The sequence below is a fragment of the Xiphophorus couchianus genome, chromosome 4, assembly GCF_001444195.1.
Source record: "Xiphophorus couchianus chromosome 4, X_couchianus-1.0, whole genome shotgun sequence".
Lineage (NCBI taxonomy): Eukaryota > Metazoa > Chordata > Actinopteri > Cyprinodontiformes > Poeciliidae > Xiphophorus > Xiphophorus couchianus.
The window spans coordinates 4,230,613-4,253,054 of record NC_040231.1 but is presented as its reverse complement, the minus strand read 5'-3'; the positions used below and the strand labels follow the sequence as shown (position 1 = coordinate 4,253,054).

Here is a 22,442-nt window from a genome sequence, read left to right as displayed (position 1 = left end):
AAGTCAAAATTTGGGGAAAATGTCATAAGTAAAATAATCTGGTAATGGAACTAGTAACTTTTGATCAATTTTAAGGAATTATGTACTTAAAACAAACTCCTATATGTTGCTGAAAATGTATTTGTAAGTTTTTTTGTCTTATTTCAAGCCTAATAATATATTTGCAGTAGAAATTCCACAAAAATACATAAGATTTTGTGTTTTTGCACTAAAAGTACTATTTCAGTGAACAGGGCGCCAACGCAGTCTCCAGCGCAGCCCGGGGCCCACACTCTTCTAAATCTGGCCCTGTCTCTGATCCCAACTTAACAAGAACAACACAAATATTTTTAAAAAATGTAATATAAAAAAAGATTTATCACAATGTTACATGAAAGTTGTTTCCTAATTTAAATCACTTCTTTGTATACATATTGCCCGTTAAAATGTTCAGCACACAATTGGCTTTAAGGGACCCAATGTAATTTGGAAAAATGGTCCAAAATGAATGTTTTAAAGAGAAGGTAGATACGTACCCAACATAAAAAGTAATATTCCTTATTATTTTGTAAAAAAAAAAAAAAAAAAAGAATTAACTAATATGATTGTCAAGCAGAACACGCTGTCATATGAGACGTGTTGACAGCTGAATTTATAAATGATGACATGTAGAGGAAACCAAGGAGGATCCCTGCTGGTGAATTATGCAACCTTGGCTCTGCTCTGGGTGGATCTCGGACTGACGGACCAACATGACCGGCGCCGCGACCAGTCAGCACAATCTGTTCACCCCTGACGTGAAAGAGCTGGGAGTTTCCTTCCCTTGATGCGCCCACGTCATTGATAAATAATGAGGGAATAATAAACAGTCAACCACCTGTCGGACCCGCCGCACAAAGCGACGGCCCATTGAGAGCCTCTCATGCATGGATAACATATTTACTCAATCCCCTTTCACTTAGGGAAGCAGAAAGGGAGGCAAAACAATGGTTAAGTTCATCTGTTTGGTAAAACGACGTTGGGAAAACACGAAAAATAAAATGAAAACGGGCGAATATTCAGTGACGTAAATGTTTGTAGGTATTCTTGACGCTTTCTATGCATTTATAATTAGTTGAGTTGAGTTCGGTAGTAACTAGTTGCATTTACTCAATTATGTTTACTTGAGTAACTTTAGAAAAATAATTACTTTTAGGAGATTTTCTTACTACTTTGTACTTTTTGCTCTTGAGTAAACTTTCTGTACTCTCTAACTTCACTGAATGAAAAACAAACATGTTTTAACCATGAATTCACCAGACACAGACACACACCTGCAGTTTTTGTTAAAGTTTTACAAGTTTTTTTTATTGAAAGAAACTGATTTGGAGAAAAATATTTTTGCCTAACTTTTTCTTTTCTTGTTACTTATTGCTATTTTTCGTCCATAAAACACACAAAATTCCTCTTAATTTCATAAGTTGGCCCGTCTGATTGTGTATTTTTAACTATTAAATGCTTGATAGTTTGATCAGTTACCCAGTAGACTTTTTATCAAACACTTTTTTTACTCTTACCTGAGTAATTTCTTAGACTTTTATTTGAGTACAATGTTTGGCTCACCTGATTATTCATGCCATGTGTCCCGCAAAATGACGCGGAGCACCAATAATAATAAACATAGTTAAATCACGCGACATATTTCACTTTCTAACATGAATGTGAATATATTTCAGATCATATTGGTAAAAAGTGCAAAAAATAAAACAAATATTCAGATGCGCATCAGTCACCAGATGGCAACTTAATACCAATTGGATGATAAAGAGACTTAAACGCATGATAACCATTTAAAGGTGATAAGTGTTGAAGGGAGGGGTGGTTGTAGTTACTGTTGGAGGTTTTATTCCAAAGATGTGCTTTTAATGGCCTTAATTCATCCGCAGCCAGCTGTTTTTTACTCGGCCTGGTAAAGAAGCGGGGGACGTGGCAAGCTTGCAAAGCTCGTAGAAATTAGTCTCGGTCAGGCGGAGCAGCCCCTGCTTCCTGGTAACCATCTGCTTACCGCTCACAAAAGACGGATTTCGTCCTGCCAAGTAAAGGAATACGGGCTCATAAAAAACCTTTGAAGGCCTCGTTACTCATTGAAGATGTAGCTGCGCTGCGCTGCGCCAACTGCGCGCTAAGTGCGTACTGCGCGCATAAAAAGGGGGAAAGAAATCGGCGCACCTCTGATAAGCGTTGACTCTGAGGGCTCATTTCACGGAGGCGTTCCCTTTTAATTATCGGATTGCGGTCAGTTACATATTATGTTGATGTATTGTTATTTATACTGAAGTGATGCGTTCGCGGCAATCGGAAAACAGCCATCGGGAAACAACTGAATATTTATTTGCTCATTCATTGAATTTATTCACATACAAATAAACATGTGATAAGAGCGCAAATTTATTAACACAGTTATGGCCAAAGAAAATAATAGAAAACATATTTCAACAAGCAAATAAATAAAAACAAAGTGCATACATTTTTGTGGCCCAACCTTTTTTTTAGGGTCAAATTTACTCTTTTGTTTTGCAAAAAAAAAAAAAAGTGTTTATTTGCTGATTCATTGAATTTATTCACATGAAAATAAATATTGGGTTGTTTTTCTTTTAAACTATAAGAGCACAAACTTATCAAAACATTTAGGGCCAAAAATAATATTTCAACGAGCAAAAAATAATAATTGCAGAATTTTTGGGGGGTAGAGGGGGGATTTCTTTTAGGTATTTTTTAAGCTAGAAAAAATACATAATCGATTATTTTAGGAATATTAAAAATATTTCCAAGTTTAATTTAGTTTACTTAAACTTTAACGAGTTTTTTATATATATAACTTTTTCTGAGAAAAGTTGACGGAACACGACTAACCGGCTTTAATAGGAGTTGTATATGCGGGTCTCAGTGTGCGCTCATATGAATGCATTTTAAATCAAATCACAGATGCACTTTTATTCAGTTGGTTAAAATAGCAGAACAAAACCGTCTTTAGAAATAAATCTTCTGTTTTCTTTCTGTTTTTTTAATACCACTGTGCTTTTTTTTTTTTTTTTCCGTGGGGCGCCTCCTCCGCAGCTGAGGGTGACAGTTCGTTCATGGTTAACAGGATCATGAGTCCACGGTCCGGCCCGCACACTTCTCCATGCGCGCTGCGGAGCCGCGGCCGCGCGAAATGAGTGATATTTAACACATCTGTTAAAGCGTTTTGATAGCAGAAATCCGTTTAAGACATTATTCCATGACGAGAGGCAGATTGAGTGTTGAGAATCCCATGAAACCCTAAAGCTGATTTACATGAGAGATGTTGCCAGGAACGGGGGCGGGTGGGTTTATTTGGGTATTTTGCGCACTGCAAAAACACTAAATCTTACCAAGTAGTTTTGTTGCTCTATAGAAATAACACTAAATTAACTTAAAAGAAACTTTTCAACAAGAAACTGGAGCTTTGTTTAATATTGATTTTAGAAGTAGATTAGTGAGAAAGTGTCTCATGGTATAAGTAAATAATTTACTTAAAATAAGCTCCAATATCCTTCTGAAAAGTTACTTGTGAGTTTAATTTAACAGTACTAAGATATTTGCACTTAATTTGATGTTTTTGCAGTGTTTCCCCAGACTCTGTTTTTGTCTGATTTTAATGAACAATTAACTCTGCATACAAGGTCAAACTAACTGTTTGAGTCAAAGACATTTTTTCCATGTTATAAGTGAAATAATCTTCCATTGCAACTGGAACTTTTTTCATCAATATAGAAATTATTCACTTAAACAATCTGCTTTAACTGAAAAGTTACTTTTAAGTTAGTTTCGTCTTATTCCCAGTGTACTAACATATTTGCACTATAACAATACTTGGTAAGATGTTCTGTTTTTGCAGTGTAACCATTTCATTTGAAAGTTATTCATGTTTAAAACGTGCAGAGAAAAGGATAATTCACAATCTTGTTTTATACATTACTTCGCTTGCCTTTGCCAAACAAAACAAACTCAAAGGAAAGTGGCCAACATGGAGAATTGATGACTGCCCCTCCTTTGTGCGCTTTACTTTCTCCATTGCTTGATTATGAAGACTAATGCAATCATAAATTGCGCGCTGTGGCCAATCAGCGGCCATGAAAGCGACCCATGTGGAGAACTTTGTTGCGCTCCATTGTTGGGGCTCTCCGCTCCCAGAGGAGGGCTGAGGGGGAGCAGCCAGCTATAAAACTCCTCTCCCTAGAGTGACGAAGCCAGAACAGTTCGCAGGACTGATTCACGGAGTATTTCTGATTCCAAACTTAAACATTTTTATTTTTCCGCCCTAACGCCGGGATTATGATGATCCCAAGTGTCCTAGCGCCTCCCGCTCTTTACCCGGGGCTGTACCGACCTGCCGCGGCTCTGCCGTCCGCCTTCCCGGCTCACTCCAGCTTCTTGGTAGAGGACCTGCTGCGGATAAGCCGACCCACCGCCTTCATAACCCGAACTGCCCCGCCGGTCGGCGCCTCGTTGCCCGCCGCGTCCTATAACGGAGCCTCCGCGGTGACGCGCGACTCCTGCTCGCCCAAAACCTCAAAGGATCCAAGTTTCCTCAAGTTTGGAGTGAGCGCGATCCTGGCTCCGTCACCAAAGACAGGTGAGTAGAAAGAGAGCGCATAAATTTGAACTGGTGGCTTTTTTTTATTTGACGCAGAAATCATCTTCTAACACGTCACGTTTCCTCAGCAGCATCCTCACCTCCAGCAATCCACAGTCTCCACTCCAAGACCTTCCCAGTCCCCTGCTTTGACGGAACCTTCCACCCCATATTTAGGACGCCATATTTACCAGGTAGGCATGCGTTTACGTTGATCATATAGTCGCGCAAGTTGGAGTTACGAAAATAAAATTGCGTAAGGAAAATGCCCCAATTTGGAAAACTTGATTAAATAAAGTTTTTGAGCTAGCATAATGTGGTTTTTCGGCAATTAGGGTGATTTAGGGCCATTGTAGATAGGAAAAATTTGTAACTCAAAATTGTGTCATATTTTCTAGAAAAAAACGTGGAAATTTCAGTTTCAAAAGTCAGACATTTTCCACTGTTGAGACTCATAAAATTCTCAAAAGTAGAACACTTTTTGACTTTTTAAACTCAGAAATGTTCACGTTTTCTCTAGAACATTTCTCAGTTTTTTATTGTAAATTTGCATCTTTCTGGAATTAGGATTCCAGAAAGTTGCATTTTGAGATTAATCTAAACATTTCTGAGTGTCTGGTGGAAATTAACTTATTTTTTTCATCTAAAATGCCGATGTAAAATGTATTTCGCAAAGCTGCCATGGAAACACTTTTTTCCACATCACACAAAAACCGGATGTTACTACTGACGGAAACAACGGAGAAGACAGGAAGTAGAAGAATGATGCTTATAATGACTTATAAAGTGAAAAAACTTATTCGGGTGTGATTTTAATTGTGTTTCTTGTTTAATGTAATTGTGTTTTTATGAATGGGGAATATCTACAAAGTTTTGCGAACATTTGTAATGAGGACACTGCGCTAATTGCATTTAAACCTGAACTGCTGTCACCCCTGTCATATATTTTAACAAAAATGTGAGAAGAAAAGGGGGCAAATAGCCAGAAAAGAAGAAATCACTGTCTCATTAATGGGGACCGCCGGCTCTGAACCCTGTCAGGGAATACCCACCCACCCCCTAATTAACCAATTATCCCAAATCGTCACGCTCTAAATTTGAGGCGGGGTGGCGGGTTATGGTCCCCCTGCTTCCCATTGGGGGGCGTTCTTGGCATTTCTCCGGGCCTGCGTTTTCCCACAGCGGCCGGGTGGCAACAAAGCCCGGCTGCACCGTGACCAATTCGGTCAGCTCCCACCGGTCGAACCACCCACACACCCCGGAGAGTGACTTTTACCAGGCGGGCCAACCAGTCATGCACTAATTTCCCTATTAGGCGCTATTGAGCGTTTTCAATATTCTCACAAGACCACATAGAGGGTTGTTGTTCCTGACGCTACCGCGTCCGTAAAGCAAATTTCACCCAAAAAAATCGTCCAACTTCGCAACTCCTCCCTGTCTACACCCCGCATAGTGCGCCCTAAACGTTCCTGTATTCTCTATCCGGGCCAGCGAACGAGTTGAGATAAAGAATAATCCCTTAGAAAAGTCTATAAAGTCGCTTTCATTCAGACTAATCATAATGGAGAAGGAGTCTTTTCATGGGCTCAGCTCAGTGCCTCAACAAAACAACTCCAGCGTCCTGAAAAGCTTTTCGTGTTCATTTAATGAAAATGATTTGAGGACAAGAAGAAGAAGAAAAAAACGCACCATTCCCCGTTCCTCCGCACTCCTCACTTCCCCCCCGCCGGGCATCAGTATTCTGGTATGCAGTTGTGTTTAGTTTGAAAGTGTAAATCTCCTTTTGTTGCGATAATATATGGCCTTCACCGCCTGTCCACAGTCTTTTCTGCGTTAGTTCATTACTACACAATTACCGTTCACGGTTTATTAACTCCTCTATCCGCCCTCGCAGGGCTCCTTTAAGGGTGCGCTGCCTCTTTAACATACCAATGCGCTCGAGGACCGACCAATGTGCTAATTAGTCACCTCGTGCCATTTCACTCAAAACGCAGACCCCAAAAAAATCCCTGAAAACTGAGGCGTCGTTTTGATTCATATGTGGACAAACATTTCAAAAGTCCAAGCGTTTAAATGTTTATTTGCATAATAAAGCAGTTATGAATAATTTAATGCAAACATTACATATTTTATTCATTATATGTAAATAGCTTATGATGTTTCATTTGTTTAACTCAGTTGGTTTAGTTGTTGCTGTCAGCTGTTGGGTCTATTTCATGACTCAGAGTTTAATTTTTTAAAATGTTTTAGCAGAGCATAAATTATGAACTTATTAAATTAACACTGAAATAACACAGTGAAGTCAGGCTATAATCAATTTGACAACTTTTTAATATATTTACTGTATTATTTTATGTATTTAATACAATTACTTACTTAAATGAAAGTATGTATAAATATTCAATGGATTGTGGCATTTTTGAGTGAAATCTGGCATTTGGCTATGAGCCTCTATGGAAGAAGATTAGTGCTTAAAAAAAAAAAGAAAGAATTTGGACTTTTTTCTCAGAATGCGGACTTTAAACTCACAGTTCTGACTTTTTTTTTCTGAAATCTGATTCTTTCCCCCCCACCAAATTCTGACTTTTTTCCTCATAATTCTGACTTCAATGTTAACATTGAAGTCAGAATTATGAGGAAAAAAAAGTTTGAAAAATACTTAAGTGGCCCTAATCGTCTTGTGTAGATCTACATTCTCCTAAATCTGTCAACACTTTTTTTTTTTTTTTTTAGAAAATTAATGCCACCAATAAACACTGGAGTTGGCTAATTTCTGTCACTCATTTGTTTTTGCATTTCGGTGAATAATGTCTGACCATAGATTCAGTGATTGGTGCTCATATATACGTTCAGATTTTAGATGCAAGCAGAAGGAATAAATAAACACAAATGGAACCATTAATCTATTCATCTAATATCAAAGTAATACTTTGGATGTTTACATGTGATAAACTTGTAATTCCAGTTAAACTCACATTTATTCATGATTATTGATTGCATTGTGAGATTTTATGAAGTTATGAGAAGTTTTAAGAGTTTCTGTGGTTTTAGAGATGAACTTCTTGAAAGAAATTGTAAATTTGTTTTATTCGTTTTTGTTTTGCAGCAACATCCTCCGTTGTTCCCATCCCAGGGACCTTTTCGTGGCCCCTGGCCGCCAGAGGAAAACCCCGCAGAGGAATGCTGAGGAGGGCCGTGTTCTCCGACGTTCAGCGCAAAGCTCTGGAGAAAATGTTCCAGAAACAGAAATACATCAGCAAACCCGACAGGAAGAAACTGGCGTCCAAACTGGGCCTTAAAGACTCACAGGTAAAACTACATCTGTAGAAAAACTGTGTGCAACTTGTGCTAGGTACGCTTCCATTGACAATAGAAAAGCGTGAATTGGAATTATGCTTACACAAATTTAGATAAAACTAAAGTTTTTCTGGCATATCGAAATTAGTGCATGTCAGAAAACTGCAATGGAAACACTTGTTTTTGCATCACTCAAGTCACATGTTCAACAACCGGATGTTACTACTGTAGGAAATGACAAAGAAGACAGGAAGTGGTAGGAGGAGGATGGGGCAGCATGTTTTTAACAACTTTAAGTGTGAACCAACTTATTCAGGTGGGACTTTACTTGTGTTTCTTATTTAATCTTATTTAAAATGGTGTTTTTTCAATATTAGGAGAATATGGACAAACATTTGTGCATATTTGAAATGGAAAAGCTACAACAGCTTATTAGGGCCAGTGCAGATAGAAAAAGGAGTAAATTTCTCCCAAAAAACAGACAAAAAATTTCCTTAAAAAATTTGTCAAACGTTTGTGAGGAAAATTCAGAATTTTTTATCTTAAGCTCAGAAAGTTTCTAGAAAGAACTTGGAGATATTGGAAACCTAAAAAATGAAAATTGTCAACTTAATGAACAAAGAAAAAAAATTTGTCTGGTTTTTTAACTAAAATTTTATATTTTTTCCAATTGAGAAAAGTTTATTAAATAATTTGCAAGAAAAAATGAAATTTTGAGATTAATCTAAAAGATTTCTGAGTTGTGTTTTTTTCCACAAAAGTTCATATTTTGGAGATCAGAAATGTCAAAGTTTTTCCCAGAAATTTTCTGCAATTAATCTAAAAATGTAAGTTTTTTTCTTGCAAATTTTAAACTTTTGGAATGCAGAAATCTTCCATTTTTCTCTAGAAACTTTCTGGGCGCTAATAAGTCGTCATTAAACATAGCTATTTCCATCTTTCTTTTTTCCTTTTCTTTGCTCACCATCCTCTTTTTGCCCCGTTAGGTGAAAATCTGGTTCCAGAACCGCCGGATGAAGTGGAGGAACTCCAAAGAACGGGAGCTGCTGTCGTCCGGCGGCTGCCGAGAGCAGACCCTTCCCACCAAATCCAACCCCCACCCGGACCTCAGCGACGTGGGGAAGAAATCCTCCGCTGAGGACGAAGAGGAAGAAGAGGAGGACGAGGAGTTTAGAAGAGAGAGAATGAGCGCGGCAGGATGCAGCATTTCCTCGCCCTCCATGTCCAGTAAACACTCAGACTTCTCAGAGTCAGACGACGAAGAAATAACGGTTTCTTAATTTATTTTTTTATGTCAACTTATAATTAGCGAGTTGTTTTTATGTGACTGTGAACCGATTTGTAACAACTCATTACATGTTTCTCTGTTTTGTTGCATTATGCGCACTGGACAGGTTCTGCTTCTGAGAGCGTTTGCTGTTTTTGCACAGCTTTGTTCAACTGTACAGTATTTTGTACAATTTGTATGGAAGTTTTATGCCAAGAATATTGAGTTACTTTCATCCCGATACTGAATAGAGTTGTTTATTGAGAAAATGTAGCTATTTCGTTAATAATTTATATAAATTTGTTTAAGTATGTTGTATTATGTCTTGTATATATGTTTTATTTCACCACTTTTGTACAAACACCAAATAAAACTGCAAATGATTCAAGGCTAAATGTTTGTTTTATCTGAGCAGGAAGGAATATATTAAAAACGTTTTAATGAGTTTGGATCCAAATAATTTTAATAGAATAGCAAAGTGAAACAATTGTTGATCTAAAGTATGTAAACAGATTAACAGTTTCTATACAATTTTTTTAACAGTAGTTAATCTGTTTTAGTCTTTGCTCTTTTAATCTAGGGTTGGTCTGTATTATTTTATAATTGTTCAAGATCATATTACATGACAAAAAAACAACAACAATGTTGTGAATCGTGGCGAGATCAGGACTGTAAATACAAATGGACACAATTCAGTTATAAATTAATAAATTTATTGAATCACAATAACTTAAGACTAGTACAGTGATATCAGATTCATTTCTCTGAGTCCTGGACAAACAAGTGATGACAAACTGCATCGATCTGCTCTGACACAAAGAGACTGTACACAAAATACCAATTTTCAAGTATTATACCAAATCGGCTAAAAAAGTCATCAAAATGCTGCAAGATCAACAGCTATTTACAAAGTTATCTTACATATAAAAAATGTACATGGCTATGAAATCTAAACATTCATTAAGTTTGTGAGTAATAAAATGATGGACCAGTCAAAGGCTTCAGACATTCACACCTAACAGAGCTGGCTTTGCACGGACTTGCAGAACGTTTTGTGCTTGCAACAAGAGCAGCAGGATTAAAACTAAAGCAACCGGGAAACACAAAGACAATGAGAACTACGATGGAGTATCAGGGCCACTGTATGTAGAAAAAGCTAATTTCTGCCAAAAAACGTTAAAATTTGAGATTAATCCCTGAAAATTTCCATAAAAAGGATTTTCTATACAATTTTTTAGACTTAAAACATTTCATTTACTTGGAAATGTTTGACTTGAAACCGAAACATTTTTTTTCTATAAAAATTTCTGAAAATAATTTCCAAATTCGAGTTTTTCTTATCTATTTTTTACATGAAACTCAGACTTGCAAGGAAATTTTTGAGCTCCAAAAGTTTAGAAAAACTTTTCTAAAAAATTTAGATTTTTATTAAAAATGTTTCACTTTATACTTTCAAGGTTTTGCTTTAAAATTTCTGAGTTTAGTCTCAACTTTGTATTTTATTTTTTTGTTGTTGCAAATTATAGACTTGAAACTGAGAAATTTGCAGAGAAATTTTTGAGCTCCAAAAGTCAAAAATCTGCTACTTCTGACAGCAACCTCGATTTTTCTTTCTCACAATTTTTTGAAATTTTCTGAGATTAATTTCAAAATTCATGAGTTTTTCCTTTTCTTGCAACTATTCAACTTGAAACTTGCTAAATGTTTTCTAGAAAATTTCAGAGATTGAAAAATTTCAGAGATTTTTTTGTGAATTTTTGATTTTTCAATCTCAGAAAATTCCCAATTTTTTTCTAGAAAATTTCTCCGAAAATTTCTGAATTTTTTGTTTGGCAGAAACTTGCTCCTTTTTTATCTACTATGGTCATAATACGCTGTCGTAGAACGCTGGCCATAAAGCTGGTGTCATGCAAAACATCTTCAAACTGGGGGACAAACATATGTTCAGTTTTCATTTCTGGATTAAATGTTGCATAGGATCAGTGAGTAAAATATTGAAATGATGGACTTTAATTCTCTGGCTTTAAGCCTCTTTGAAGGCAGGCTTGGAGGTTTAAAGGAGAAAAGAGAAGGTTTTAAAGTTATAAACATGCCAAACCATTTTTACTCATTTTTCACACGTACCTTTTATATTAATAACCTCTTACGTATATTTTTATATAAACAAAGCAGCTTTAAAACTAGTTCAACATGTCTGAGTTTTGTTCATAACCAGAACAAAACAATGAAAAAAAAAACAGTTAGAAGATGGGAGATGAGGTATAAAATCAAGTCTTTGACTTGCCTCAGTCACCAACAGGTTCTGACTTTAAGCACCAAAACACACTGAAATATTTTTCTTTCTTGCAGTTCATATTTACAATCTTGTCAGATCACTCATGCAAAAAGAGCAACAAACAAAAAATAGATCTTTAATTCAAAAGTACTGCTTCTGATTCGCATCTATTCAACGTTCCCACGGCAACGGTGATTGATATGAGAGGTCGACGGCACTCCTCGATAACTGCAGCCGCTCGAGGAGAGGACGACTTTTGGAGCCCTGTTACGTTTTACAGCCATTCAGACAAAAAAAAAAAAAAACTTAGCTAATGCACGTAGTCTGGTAGCAAAGAGTAAGGCATTGTTTGTTGGAACTCAGTCCAGCACCAAAAGGAGATTTGTGCTACTAAAGCCTGCATGGGCCAAATGTGCGAAGAGAGATCAGAAGGCTCAAAGAAAGAAGCGATGAATTAGAGAAGAAATCAGGACACAGATCATCTCAGCCAGCCATTTAAAGGACAAATCCCTCCAAAGTGAATTTCAGCTTCATAGTCACCTCTGATGCTTCCTTGAACAGATTAGGTTCGGTCTATAGGCGATACAAAACATGTTTGATACATTTTTGCCACAAAATCAATCATAAATATTGAGATTTTAGTCTGCAGATCTTTGAAAAGCAGAAGTAGAACCTCCTGCACAACCAATAAGAATGCAGAAAGTGGTTCCAACAAAACACTTGTTCTTTTCTGGCAGTCATTCTACAGCTTGTGCTGTATGTCCTGTTTTATTTTTTAACATATTTTTTATTTTTAATTTAAGTGTTCTTCTTTCATGTTTTTGTTTGATGTACTTAGAGTTCTACTTGTAATCTTTTGTGTTTAGAAGTGTTTAGAAACTGTTGTACAAATAAAATGTGTTTTAAATATATCTCAGCGTGGGTTGCTAGGTAACAAGCTGGAGTTCTGCTGGGGTTGCTAGGTAACGGACAGTGCCTGCTGATTTGAGACGTTACATTCCGGAAGTTTTTAATACAGTTCATTTTCCAGACACTAAACAAAAAAACAAACATTAAAATGTTGTCTAAAAAAGTCTGGGTGGGTTTTTAAGAGTTTGGGTTGTTTTTATTAGCAGTAGAAACCCAAATAAAAATACAAAAATATGAAAAAACTAAATTTTTAACATTTTTCATTCAAGTTTTAGAGTAAATCTGTCACATTTTCCGCTCCATTTTTCCTGTCTTTATTACAGAAATATTTTTAAAAATCTGTGTCAAATTAGGATCTTGTCAAATAGCTAAAATATACAATTTGTTACAAATATATTTTCCTAATATCTGCATTTAAGGAATGGCTATAGGAATCTGTTGACAAATGTAACAAAAATTCAAATGTTACTCAGAAAAACTTATCAGGCTTGATTATAAGAATGCATCTTGTGTAATAGTTTAATTAGATCATAAAACAAAATAAGACGTATTATTAACTTAAAATAAACTCCTCTGTCTTGCTGAAAAGTTAGTTTTGTCTTATTAATAAAAGCTAAACCAAAAATAAACTTTTTTGCAGTGTATTTTCAGAAAGAAAATGTTGTGTTTTGAACTGAAAATTCACTTTGGCTGGTTTGGTCTGCAGAGGACGAGCTGATTGTTCATCGTCCAGGAGTGGGTCGCTGCGCTGGCTCACAGTGCAAGACAGCATGGGTTGGATCGCCACCTGCAGGCGGGTCGGGTGCGCTGCAGCACGGGGGAGGATGCCGATCACTTGGCTGGTGTTAAAGTAAGCTGTTGACTCATGATGATGGTAACAGGGACACCTCATCAACAGGCACAGGCTGTGTGCTTCTACATACTTTCTGCTGAAGCAGACATCAGACTCCTGACAGAGGAACCAAGGGCCACGGCGGTGAAGAAAAAAATTTTAAAAATCACGGCAGTGCTGAAGAAACGTGTCTTTTTTTTAAACACTTGGGTTACCTGCACCCAGATAAATGTGGCTGCGTTTTGTGCCAGGAAGTTCTCATCACGGTGAGAACGGAGTAGAAACAGTCAAGCTTTTGTGCTTCTGCGATGTCATAAGGTCGACTCCAGCGATGAGTCGAGGATGTCGTCATGGTGACTGTTGCTGTTGGAGTCGCTGTCGTAGCTCTGCGGGCTCGATGACGTCGCTGCTTCCTTCAGGCGCATCAGCATATTCATCTGCGGATAGAAGCAAAAGTCAGCTGGAAGAACGAGAAAAATGAGAAGCTTTAACTCAAAGGTGTCCAAAGTGTGGCCCGCGGGCCACATGTGGCCCGTTGGCTAATTTTTTCTTGAGCCTCCAACAGCAGTTCAAGAATGAGATTAATCAGAATTTTTTAGAAAAAAACCCTGGACATTTCTGAGTTTCAAAAGTCAAAAAGTTAAAAATTTTTAAATTTTGAAACTCAGTTTTTCTAGAAAATTTCTCAATCTGAAAATTTCTGAGATTTTTTCTAGCAAATTATTAACTTTTCTAACTAAGAAATTGCTAAGAATGGGTTCAATAAAAATAAATAATGGAAACATCTGTCATTTTTCATTCCATTGCAGCTGGTGTAAACCTTTTGTTGCAGGTTCTACATGTCAAAACATTAGATGATTTAGCATACAGCAATGTACTTATATGGGAAAATATTATTTGTACTTTTGAACCTTTTAGTATTTTCAGAAATGTTTAACTTGAGTAAACTTTAAGTGCAACTTTCACTTGTAGTTGAGTACTTTGTCCACTTTAATCTGACTTTAAACACTGTTGCTTTTGCTCACCAGTGGATCTGCATCGCTGTCGCTTTGCGGCGGCTCTTTCCTGATTCCTTCTCTTGGTGCAGAGTAGCCGTCAAAGCCAACGTCTTCTGGGCGGAGCTGCAGCAGCGGTGGCCAGTCGCCCGGAGGTGGCGTCGATGACCAGGGGTACGAGTCGATCACCCAGGCTGCTGGATCCTCCCACGCTGCCCGGCGGCCGTACAGCTGCACGGAAAAACCAAACAGTCACAAGGAGAAGCTGAGGAAAGCATTTCAAATGGTGATTATTAGTTCAGATTGGGCAATTTCAAGCTCATGAAGAATTATGAGCACAGATTTATATCTCACACAGCAAAAAACTAAACCTTAAGAAGTGTTTTTTCCTGTTACAGCTGACATAATCTGCTAACAGAACTAGTACTTTTTCATCAATTAAGTTCCATTTAAAAAACAAAATTAAAAAAACAATAGCAACTCTTGAAGGCAGTGCAGAAAAAAAACTAATAAGTATATATAAATCATAAAATAGTAGAATCAAATAGAATCAAACAAAAACAACCAGAAAATGATGATTGTTCTGTAAATATTTAACTCAGCCTTTCAGCTCTGTTACCTGCAGTCCTTCGCGTACGGCCTCCAGCATGTAGGGGATGATGGAGTAATTCCACAGGTCAGTGAACCAAACCCTGGATCCCTCCACATCCATGGGGCACGACAGAAAGAGGCGGGGTCCTGCAGTCCACAGAACCAAAACATAAATGCCCAGTTCTGCCTCCAATCTATTACCTTCACTGCAAAAACACTAAATCTTACCAAGTATTGTTATCTAATTTCTAGTGAATATATATATATTTAAAGGGTTTTTTTGGCTTTAGTGGCCTTTATTTGAAAGTGTTAGGACAGGACAGTAGGGTAATGAGAGGATGGGAAGACGTGGCAAAAGTTACGAGGATGGGAATCGAACCTGCGACGACCATGTCAAGGACTAAGGCCTCCTTATGGGGGTTGTGCTTAACCCCTGCGCCTCCATAGCACCCCTTAGTGAAAATATCTTAATACACCTGAAAAGAGACTAACATAATTTGTTTTAAGTAATTTCTTAATTTTGATAAAAAAAAGTACTAGTTCAACTGGTTGATTATTTCACTTATAACTAATACTTTTTCATCAATATTAAGAAATTACTCACTCATATTTGCATATTATTTACTATCTTGCTGAAAAGTTACTTGTAAGTTAGTTTTTCTTAACTCAAGTTTACTAAGATACTTGTACTGGAAATACCAGCAAAGCCCAGGCCGTTACCTAGCAACCCCAGCAAAGCCCAACCCATTACCTAGCAACCCCAGCAAAGTCCAACCCGTTACCTAGCAACCCAAGCTGCATTCCAAGACATTTCTCCACAAAAACACAAAATTTTACCATGTAGCTAATAAGTAGCTTTTTAGCAAGATAAAAGAGCTTGTTTTAGGTGGATAATTACTTAATATTGATGAAAAACTAGTAGTTCCATTGGCAGATTATTTCACTCATAACATGGGAAAATATCTTGTTATAAGTGAAATAATTTTCCACTTAAACTAGAACGTTTTCATCAATATTAATGAAATATTTATTTAAAACCAGCTCCTATATATTCCTGAAAAGTTACCTGTAAGTTCACTTCAAGTGTACTAAGAAAATAACCAAAATCCTTGGTAAGATTTTTTGCTTTGCAATGCTAACTGTGCTTCTTCTCACCGATTGTGACGTCAGAGGAGCTGTGAGTCTCCAGGAAGTGGTTCAGATGATGCCAAACCCGCGGCACCCAGTCCATGATCTTCACCAGCTCTGCGTTTCGGGTCCGGCTGCCGATCTCCATCTCTATTAGCTTCCTCCTCAGGTAACGACCAAGGAATCCCTTTACTGGCTCAGTGTGGTTGGCACACAGGACCCACCTTCATAAAGAACATACAGCATGAGCATTCGGTTTAAAGTGAATGTTCAGTGGAAGGAGGATCTCACTAGTAGTTTGGCAATATACCGGAAGTTATGATGAAGCTGCAGGTTTGGAGCTGAAGATGTGGCTTGGCTCATGGTGCCGATAATGTAAGGACTGGAAGGAGCAAAAAATTTACAGATTTTACTCACAACTCTGCAAAAACATGAAATCCTACCAAGTATTTTTGGTCTAGTTTGTAGTGAAAATATCTTTGTAGAATTGAAATAAGACAAAAATAATTTATCAGTAACTTTTCATCAAAGTGCGTTATTATGCAGATGAAGCTGAACTGACCAGTGCTGGTAGTTGCAGTTGAAGAGGCCATTAAAGATTTCTCCCAGAGAGCTGACGTGGTGGAGGTTGTCCAGAATGACCACCAGGGGGCTGTCTTCCCCAGAAACACTGTTGCATTGCTGGGCTAATCCTGACAGGTACTGACGAAGTTCCTTAAGAAATAAAGTTTTTGTTTAAGCTCCACAATTTGACTACAGAGTCACCAGGAATGTTTTCTGTAATATTAACTGTGTCAAAGTGATTCATTACTTTTAAAAGCCGCTTCAAAACTATTTGTAAAAAAGCAGTATGCAACTTTTATTAAAAATAAAAAAATCAGTTTTCTGTGTTATGATAGTACAGTATGACGGGCAATCTGTGAAAAAACCAAGATCCTCCATCTTTTTTGCTGTCAGACGCCGTATTAGGACTGTTGTAAATAGAAAAAAAAAATGAAATAACGAGTAAATTTCCACCAAGAAAAAATTGGATATGTTTTAGTTTCAAAAGTCAAAAATGTCAGACTTTTGGAACTTGAAAATTTTCTAAAGTTTTCTTTTTGAAAATTTCATCCCTGGCCTTGTGTGGGACCAGAGCGAAAGATACATAACCGCAGTTAACTGGGGAGAGAAACCAGCAGAACCAAAAACTTACACTTCCTCCTACAATTTGCCAGTTTTTTCTGGCAAATTGTCGAGTTTTCAAACGGAAATTTCCAAGTTATTTTTCTAAAAGAAATTCTGAGGTCCATCTCAGTTTTGGTGGAAATTTACTCGTCTATTTTGTTTATTGCCATCTGAAGAAATTCACCATTCACAACCAAAAACAACAAGAACCAAGAGAAAGGTCTTAGTGCTGTCAATCAGTCTCAGGAATGTGATGCTAAATGTGCTATTAGCAGAGAAACAACTTAACGTTGCAGAAACACTGTATATCCACTGTCATCTGTAGCTACGCTAACTAGCATTAGCATTTATGTCTAGCTCTGATGTTGGGAATCATGAGAGTGATGGACAGCGCTAAGACCCGCCTCCTGGTTCTGATTGGTTGTCTTTAGTTAGCACCGTAAAAAGAGTAGCACATTTTTTTCACAGATTATCTAACTTATGCAAAAAGCATTTTATAAAAGTTACATATTGTAGCTTTAAATCTGGGCAACTGATAAAAGCAGAAAAACACGCAAACTGAGCATTCTTTTACCTTGCTGGACTTGTGATCCACGTTGAAAGTGACAACAGCGTTCGGGGTCAGAGGTCGGCCCTCGAGGAGCAGAAGGTGCCGCGCCAGCTGATTGGCCAGGTAGGTCTTCCCGGTGCCGCTCGGCCCGGACAGGATGACCCGTCTGTGCTCCCTCAGCAGGGAGACGTAGCGCTGCAGCATCGGCTTCGGGATCAACGTGTCAAACACGAGAGAGTCGACGTTTTCACTGCTCGCACCTACATACAAACACAACATGAACCTTTTAAATCAACGATAACATGGGAGAACGTCTTCTTACAAGTGGAACTAGAACTAGATAGTTTTGTCTCATCTCAAGTCTGCTAAGATATTTGCATTGAAACCAGACTAAAAATCCTTGGTAAGAGTTTGTGTTTTTGCAGTGTGCCGGCTGTGATACCTTTGAGCTGGATGTTGATGGTGTTGTCTCCCACCAGGTAGCCGCAAGGCAGCAGCTCAGGCGTACTGGCCGTACTGGAGCTGCTGGGCCGATGGATTTCACCGATGTTGTAACCCTGAACGCTGTCTGTGGTCAGGCCGAGTTGGCTCACCGGGTCAACATGGGTGATGTACTCCTGCAGAAGATTAAAGGACCCGTTTTTAGCTAAATGTGTTGATGTGGAACAATGGATGAGAGCTAACGGTGGCGTATTATGCTAGGATATGTTTATGGGCTATACAATGAGCTGTTTTAGGGCTTCCTGTCACTTTAAATCCAAATAAACCGTTGTTGGAAAAATCTTCTTAAAAGTTAGTTTTGTCTTATTTTAATTGTACTAATATATTTGCATTAGAAACTAGCCCAAAAGAACTTGGATAAGATATTGTGTTTTTGCAGAGCAGTGCGCTTGAGCTCAGCTTGGGTTGCTAGGTAACGGTCTGGGCTTGGCTGAGGTTCCTAGGCAACGAGCAGGGCTTCGCTGGGGTTACAGTGACATTTTAAGAGTTATTTAAGCCGCCTTGAGAAGCAGTTGGCACCAAAGTGGAAGTACATAAACGTGTTTATTTACCTTAAAGAGGCGTCGGACCACTCCATCCAAAACATCCCACTTCGTTTTGCCGCTCACTCCGATGCAACCAATCAGGAAGTGGCGAGATTGACTCTCCTTAAAAACACAAGCAGCTTTCAGACTCTGAGAGGCCGACATGCTCTTCACGCCACTCCCGTCATAACGCAGGTCTCACCTCCCCCCATTTGATCTCTTCGTCGAGGCTGACAACGATCTTTACGTGTCGACCTTCCTTCCTCATCCCACCATCTCCACCCGTGTCTTCCAGCAGCATATCTGACAGAGAAAGAAATGAAATATGGTTTAATTTTATTTAGTTTAAAGGCCTATCACAATTAGTAATAAATCAATTAATCACATTATAAATTCAAATGCGCGTGATAATTTCCAGTTGAACAATTATAATTAGAGATTGTCCCCTTTAAGACCGTTGAAAAGCCGCCATTTTGAAAAACTCTGAAAACATTTAATGCATAGTACAATGTACGGTAGTTAGTTTTCTTTTGTCTTTTCTTTTTTACAACAGTTCTATCTGCCACTTTTCCTATTTTTTATGCCGGAACTGAATAATTAATATTTCTTTAAATGCAATTTTGGTTGCAAAGATTCCATTATCCATTTTAATTATTATTGTTTGTATTTTATTTTGGATATTTAAAATGTTTCATGTGGCATATTCTTCAGAAATTGAACTGCTTGTATACAGATTTAAGTCACCAAAGTACGGTGACTTAAATCTCAAAATTCAAATGGTTTTCTCAGAATTAATTTTTTTTTTTGTCAGAATCCTGACTTTTTTCTCAGAATTGTAACTTCAATCTCAGAATTTAAACTTTTTTTGTAAAGATTTTAAAATCAGAATTCAGTCTTTTTTCCTTAGAATTCTGACTTTAATTTATATCAAAATTCTGACTTTTTAAAATTGTATTTTGTGGTACTATTGTATGGAAGAGGAGTAGACACACTTTAAGCTCAGAAATCAGACTTTTTCCTCAAACGTTTTGACTTCTTTTTCAATATTTCTCACTTTAATCTCAGAATTTAGCCTTTTCTCTCAAAGCTTTGACTTTTCCCAGAATTCTAACTTCAGTCAGAAATCTTTTTTCAGTGGCCCTAATCCTCTTCCATGCAATAGTACCACAAAATACGTTGATAAAACTTATTTATCAAGTTTTTCAGGTACCCAGCCCGTGCGTCTCACCCAGACTGGTCGACTCGCTGGTGGTAAGGTTGAGGCTGTGCTGGGACAGGCCCGCAGTGGGGCCCGCGCTCTGGCTCTGTGTGTGAGGCGGAGGAGACGCCGAGATGGACGCCTGCGATCCCGTCCTGCTGCCCTGACTCTCCAGCTTCAGGCGGTCATTCTCTGACTTCAGCTTCTCAATCTCCAGCTGTCCAAACCAAAGTCACAAAACGTTAACCGGCAGGAAAACAACAAGGTTTCAGTCGTTTATCTCTGTTTAGGTTCTGTGGATCTGCGGACCTGCATGCGGTTCATGGCCTCCCGAAGCTGGTCCAGCTGATGCGCCGAGCTGAGGGCCTCCAGGCGGATATCGGTCAGCTTCATCTCCTTTTCCCTGAGTTCGCTCCGCAGCTGCATCACCGTCTCGGCCTCGCTGTCCAAACACTCCGACAATCTGCAAAAACACAAACCGTTTGAGATCATTCAGAGAATTCACCTTTAACAAGGACTGCATATTTACTTAGGAGTGGGAATTGATAGGAAATGTATCAATACTGACTCCCAATATCAACCTCGCTTATCAATTTATATTGAGTTACACTGAAAAAACACAGAATCTTACCAAGTTTTTCCAAGTATTTTTGATCTAGTTTATTTTTCACTTGAAATAAGACAAAACTAACTTCAAGGTAACTTTTCAGCAAGAAATAGGAGCTTATTTTAAGTCAAAAACTATTTAACATTGATTTAAAAATACCTTTTAAAAGTGAAATAATCTGATAGGGAATTTTTCCCATTTTATAAGTTAAATATCTTGTTCCACTGGCAGATTATTTCACTTATAAATAGTACTTTTAAAATCAATATTAAGAGTTATTGACTTAAAAGAAGCTCATATTTCTTGCTGAAAATCTACTTATTAGTCAGGTTTGTATTTTTTCAAGTGTACTAAGATTTTCCAATGGAAACTAGACTAAATTAATTTTGCGTTTTTGCAATGTAAGAATGCACCATGTTGTGTTCAATTAAAATGGAATTAATTGAACAATCCCTCAGTCAAATGAAAATTTTTTAAGAAGAAAAGCATCTCTCTGAATGTCCACAATTTTTGTGCAGACAAATCTGCATGTTCGCCTTTTCCGGAAGGATCTTTGAAGACTTCAGGTGAGTCCAGCTGTGGAAAGCTTTAATATTTACAACAGTTGAGCACCAAACTTACAGAGTGTTGGAGTGTGTGTTCCTGAGGATGTGGCTGGAGGCCGAAGTGCCGTTGTGAGGCAGTTTGGGGGAGGATGGCAGGGATGAGTCCGTCATTTCCTCGATGTCTGAGTGAGACGAGGCGGATTTGGGAGACTTCTTCTTGGTGAATGCTTGTTTAAAGGAGCTGCGCAGCTGTAAAGAAAAAGAAACAAAAGAAAAATGGAAGGTAAGACAGCGAGGCCAAAATGTCAAAGTTAGAGGAAGAGGAAGAGGAGGACGCAGAGGGGATAACGGCTGCAGACAATTAAACAAAGGCCTAGGGAGAAAAAGAATTGCAGGTAGAAAGTCTTATGACTGACTCTGAGCGTTTTGAAAACGTCTTATAGTTTAACTTAAAGCAGTTTGAGAAACTTCAAAACACGTGCAATAAAGGATGCTCAATTATACACACAGTGCCAGGTACATTCATGGGCACAACTGGAAATAATGTGTAAAATAAGTTCAGGTTGAAAAAGATGGTAAAATCACACGTTTAATTTAAATATATTTATTGTGGAGGAAAAAAATCACTTTCTTGAACCTTTAATTTGTAACTTTGTTTGCTTGAGGTGCATATTTAATGTGACACAGACACGATAAGTAACTTTTCAGCAAATATATGAGCTTGATTTAAATAAATAATTCCTTAATATTGATGAAAAAGTACAAATTTCATTGACTATTCTATCTTTAACACAGGACAAATGTTCTGTTATAAGTGAAACAACCTTCCAGTTGAAATTGTACTTAGAAAAAAAAGAATATTAAGGAATTATTGACTTAAAACAGGCTCCTTTATCTTGCTGAAAAGTCATGCATAAGTTAGTTTTGTCTTATTTCAGTTGTACTAAGATGTTTGCACTAGAAACTAGAACAAAAATACTTGGTAAGATTACAGTGTATAAAGCTTTTCATAAAAAATAATACAAGCAAAATGATTTATTAAGATACTAGAGAAGCTCAAATACAAGGCTACTGATGATAGTAAATTACTACTTCACTCAAATTAAATGTTGGGGTTTTCTACATATTCCATAGTGAGATGATGTTTCTGCAAAATAAGTAGAATTTGTTTCAACACTTTTTACACATCTTGACCAGCAGAACCAATATATGTATTCAGCAGGAGTGTGTACCGGCGAGCCAGCTCAAGTGTCATAAGAACCGTTCATAAGGAAGTGTTGGAGAGGAAAAACGGATCAATCGGGAAAAGAAAAGGAGTGTGGTTAGTAACCTAGAGGAGGTGCAGGGGTTAGACTCTGGTTTCTGTCACAGCATACCGCCCTTACCTCGTAGACCTGCCGCACGAAGCGAAGCAGAGGAAGACAGGGAGACAAAACAGCAC

At 37.8% G+C, this 22,442-nt stretch overlaps 2 protein-coding genes across 11 annotated transcripts in view; one reads left to right on the top strand and one right to left on the bottom strand.

Moving 5' to 3' along the window:
- The first annotated feature begins 4,245 nt into the window (after nucleotides 1-4,245).
- On the top strand, nucleotides 4,246-9,392 carry dbx1a (developing brain homeobox 1a). Of its 2 annotated transcripts, none has more exons than XM_028013972.1 (4): nucleotides 4,246-4,615; nucleotides 4,708-4,809; nucleotides 7,722-7,924; nucleotides 8,899-9,392. In XM_028013972.1, exons 1-4 carry the CDS (start codon nucleotides 4,315-4,317, stop codon nucleotides 9,190-9,192), a joined length of 900 nt encoding a protein of 299 aa, XP_027869773.1. In that variant the 5' UTR covers nucleotides 4,246-4,314; the 3' UTR covers nucleotides 9,193-9,392. The 2 variants fall into 2 exon arrangements, with proteins under 2 accessions (XP_027869773.1, XP_027869772.1); XM_028013971.1 differs by having other exon boundaries at nucleotides 4,705-4,809.
- A 478-nt stretch (nucleotides 9,393-9,870) lies between these two features.
- Nucleotides 9,871-22,442, bottom strand: part of nav2a (neuron navigator 2a) — a 262,068-nt gene continuing 249,496 nt past the window's right edge. For 5 of the 9 annotated variants that reach the window (XM_028014169.1, XM_028014164.1, XM_028014167.1 and 2 more), the window contains 14 exons: nucleotides 22,387-22,395; nucleotides 21,078-21,250; nucleotides 20,159-20,312; nucleotides 19,880-20,066; nucleotides 18,854-18,954; nucleotides 18,679-18,774; nucleotides 18,069-18,243; nucleotides 17,651-17,886; nucleotides 16,472-16,623; nucleotides 16,220-16,291; nucleotides 15,937-16,133; nucleotides 14,810-14,928; nucleotides 14,221-14,421; nucleotides 9,871-13,632 (listed from right to left, as the gene is read on the bottom strand). In XM_028014169.1, the coding sequence (XP_027869970.1) occupies nucleotides 13,507-13,632; nucleotides 14,221-14,421; nucleotides 14,810-14,928; nucleotides 15,937-16,133; nucleotides 16,220-16,291; nucleotides 16,472-16,623; nucleotides 17,651-17,886; nucleotides 18,069-18,243; nucleotides 18,679-18,774; nucleotides 18,854-18,954; nucleotides 19,880-20,066; nucleotides 20,159-20,312; nucleotides 21,078-21,250; nucleotides 22,387-22,395 (1,998 nt within the window). In that variant the 3' untranslated portion in view covers nucleotides 9,871-13,506. The remainder of the gene's footprint in view (nucleotides 13,633-14,220; nucleotides 14,422-14,809; nucleotides 14,929-15,936; nucleotides 16,134-16,219; nucleotides 16,292-16,471; nucleotides 16,624-17,650; nucleotides 17,887-18,068; nucleotides 18,244-18,678; nucleotides 18,775-18,853; nucleotides 18,955-19,879; nucleotides 20,067-20,158; nucleotides 20,313-21,077; nucleotides 21,251-22,386; nucleotides 22,396-22,442) is intronic. The other 4 variants (XM_028014165.1, XM_028014173.1, XM_028014171.1 and 1 more) reach the window with 1 other exon arrangement.

Coding starts and splice junctions, on each gene's coding strand:
- dbx1a (XM_028013971.1), top strand. CDS start 4,315: ATGATGATCCCAAGTGTCCTAGCGCCTCCCGCTCTTTACCCGGGGCTG. Junction 4,810..7,721: donor TAGGACGCCATATTTACCAG/GTAGGCATGCGT, acceptor TTTGTTTTGCAG/CAACATCCTCCGTTGTTCCC. Junction 7,925..8,898: donor TGGGCCTTAAAGACTCACAG/GTAAAACTACAT, acceptor TTGCCCCGTTAG/GTGAAAATCTGGTTCCAGAA.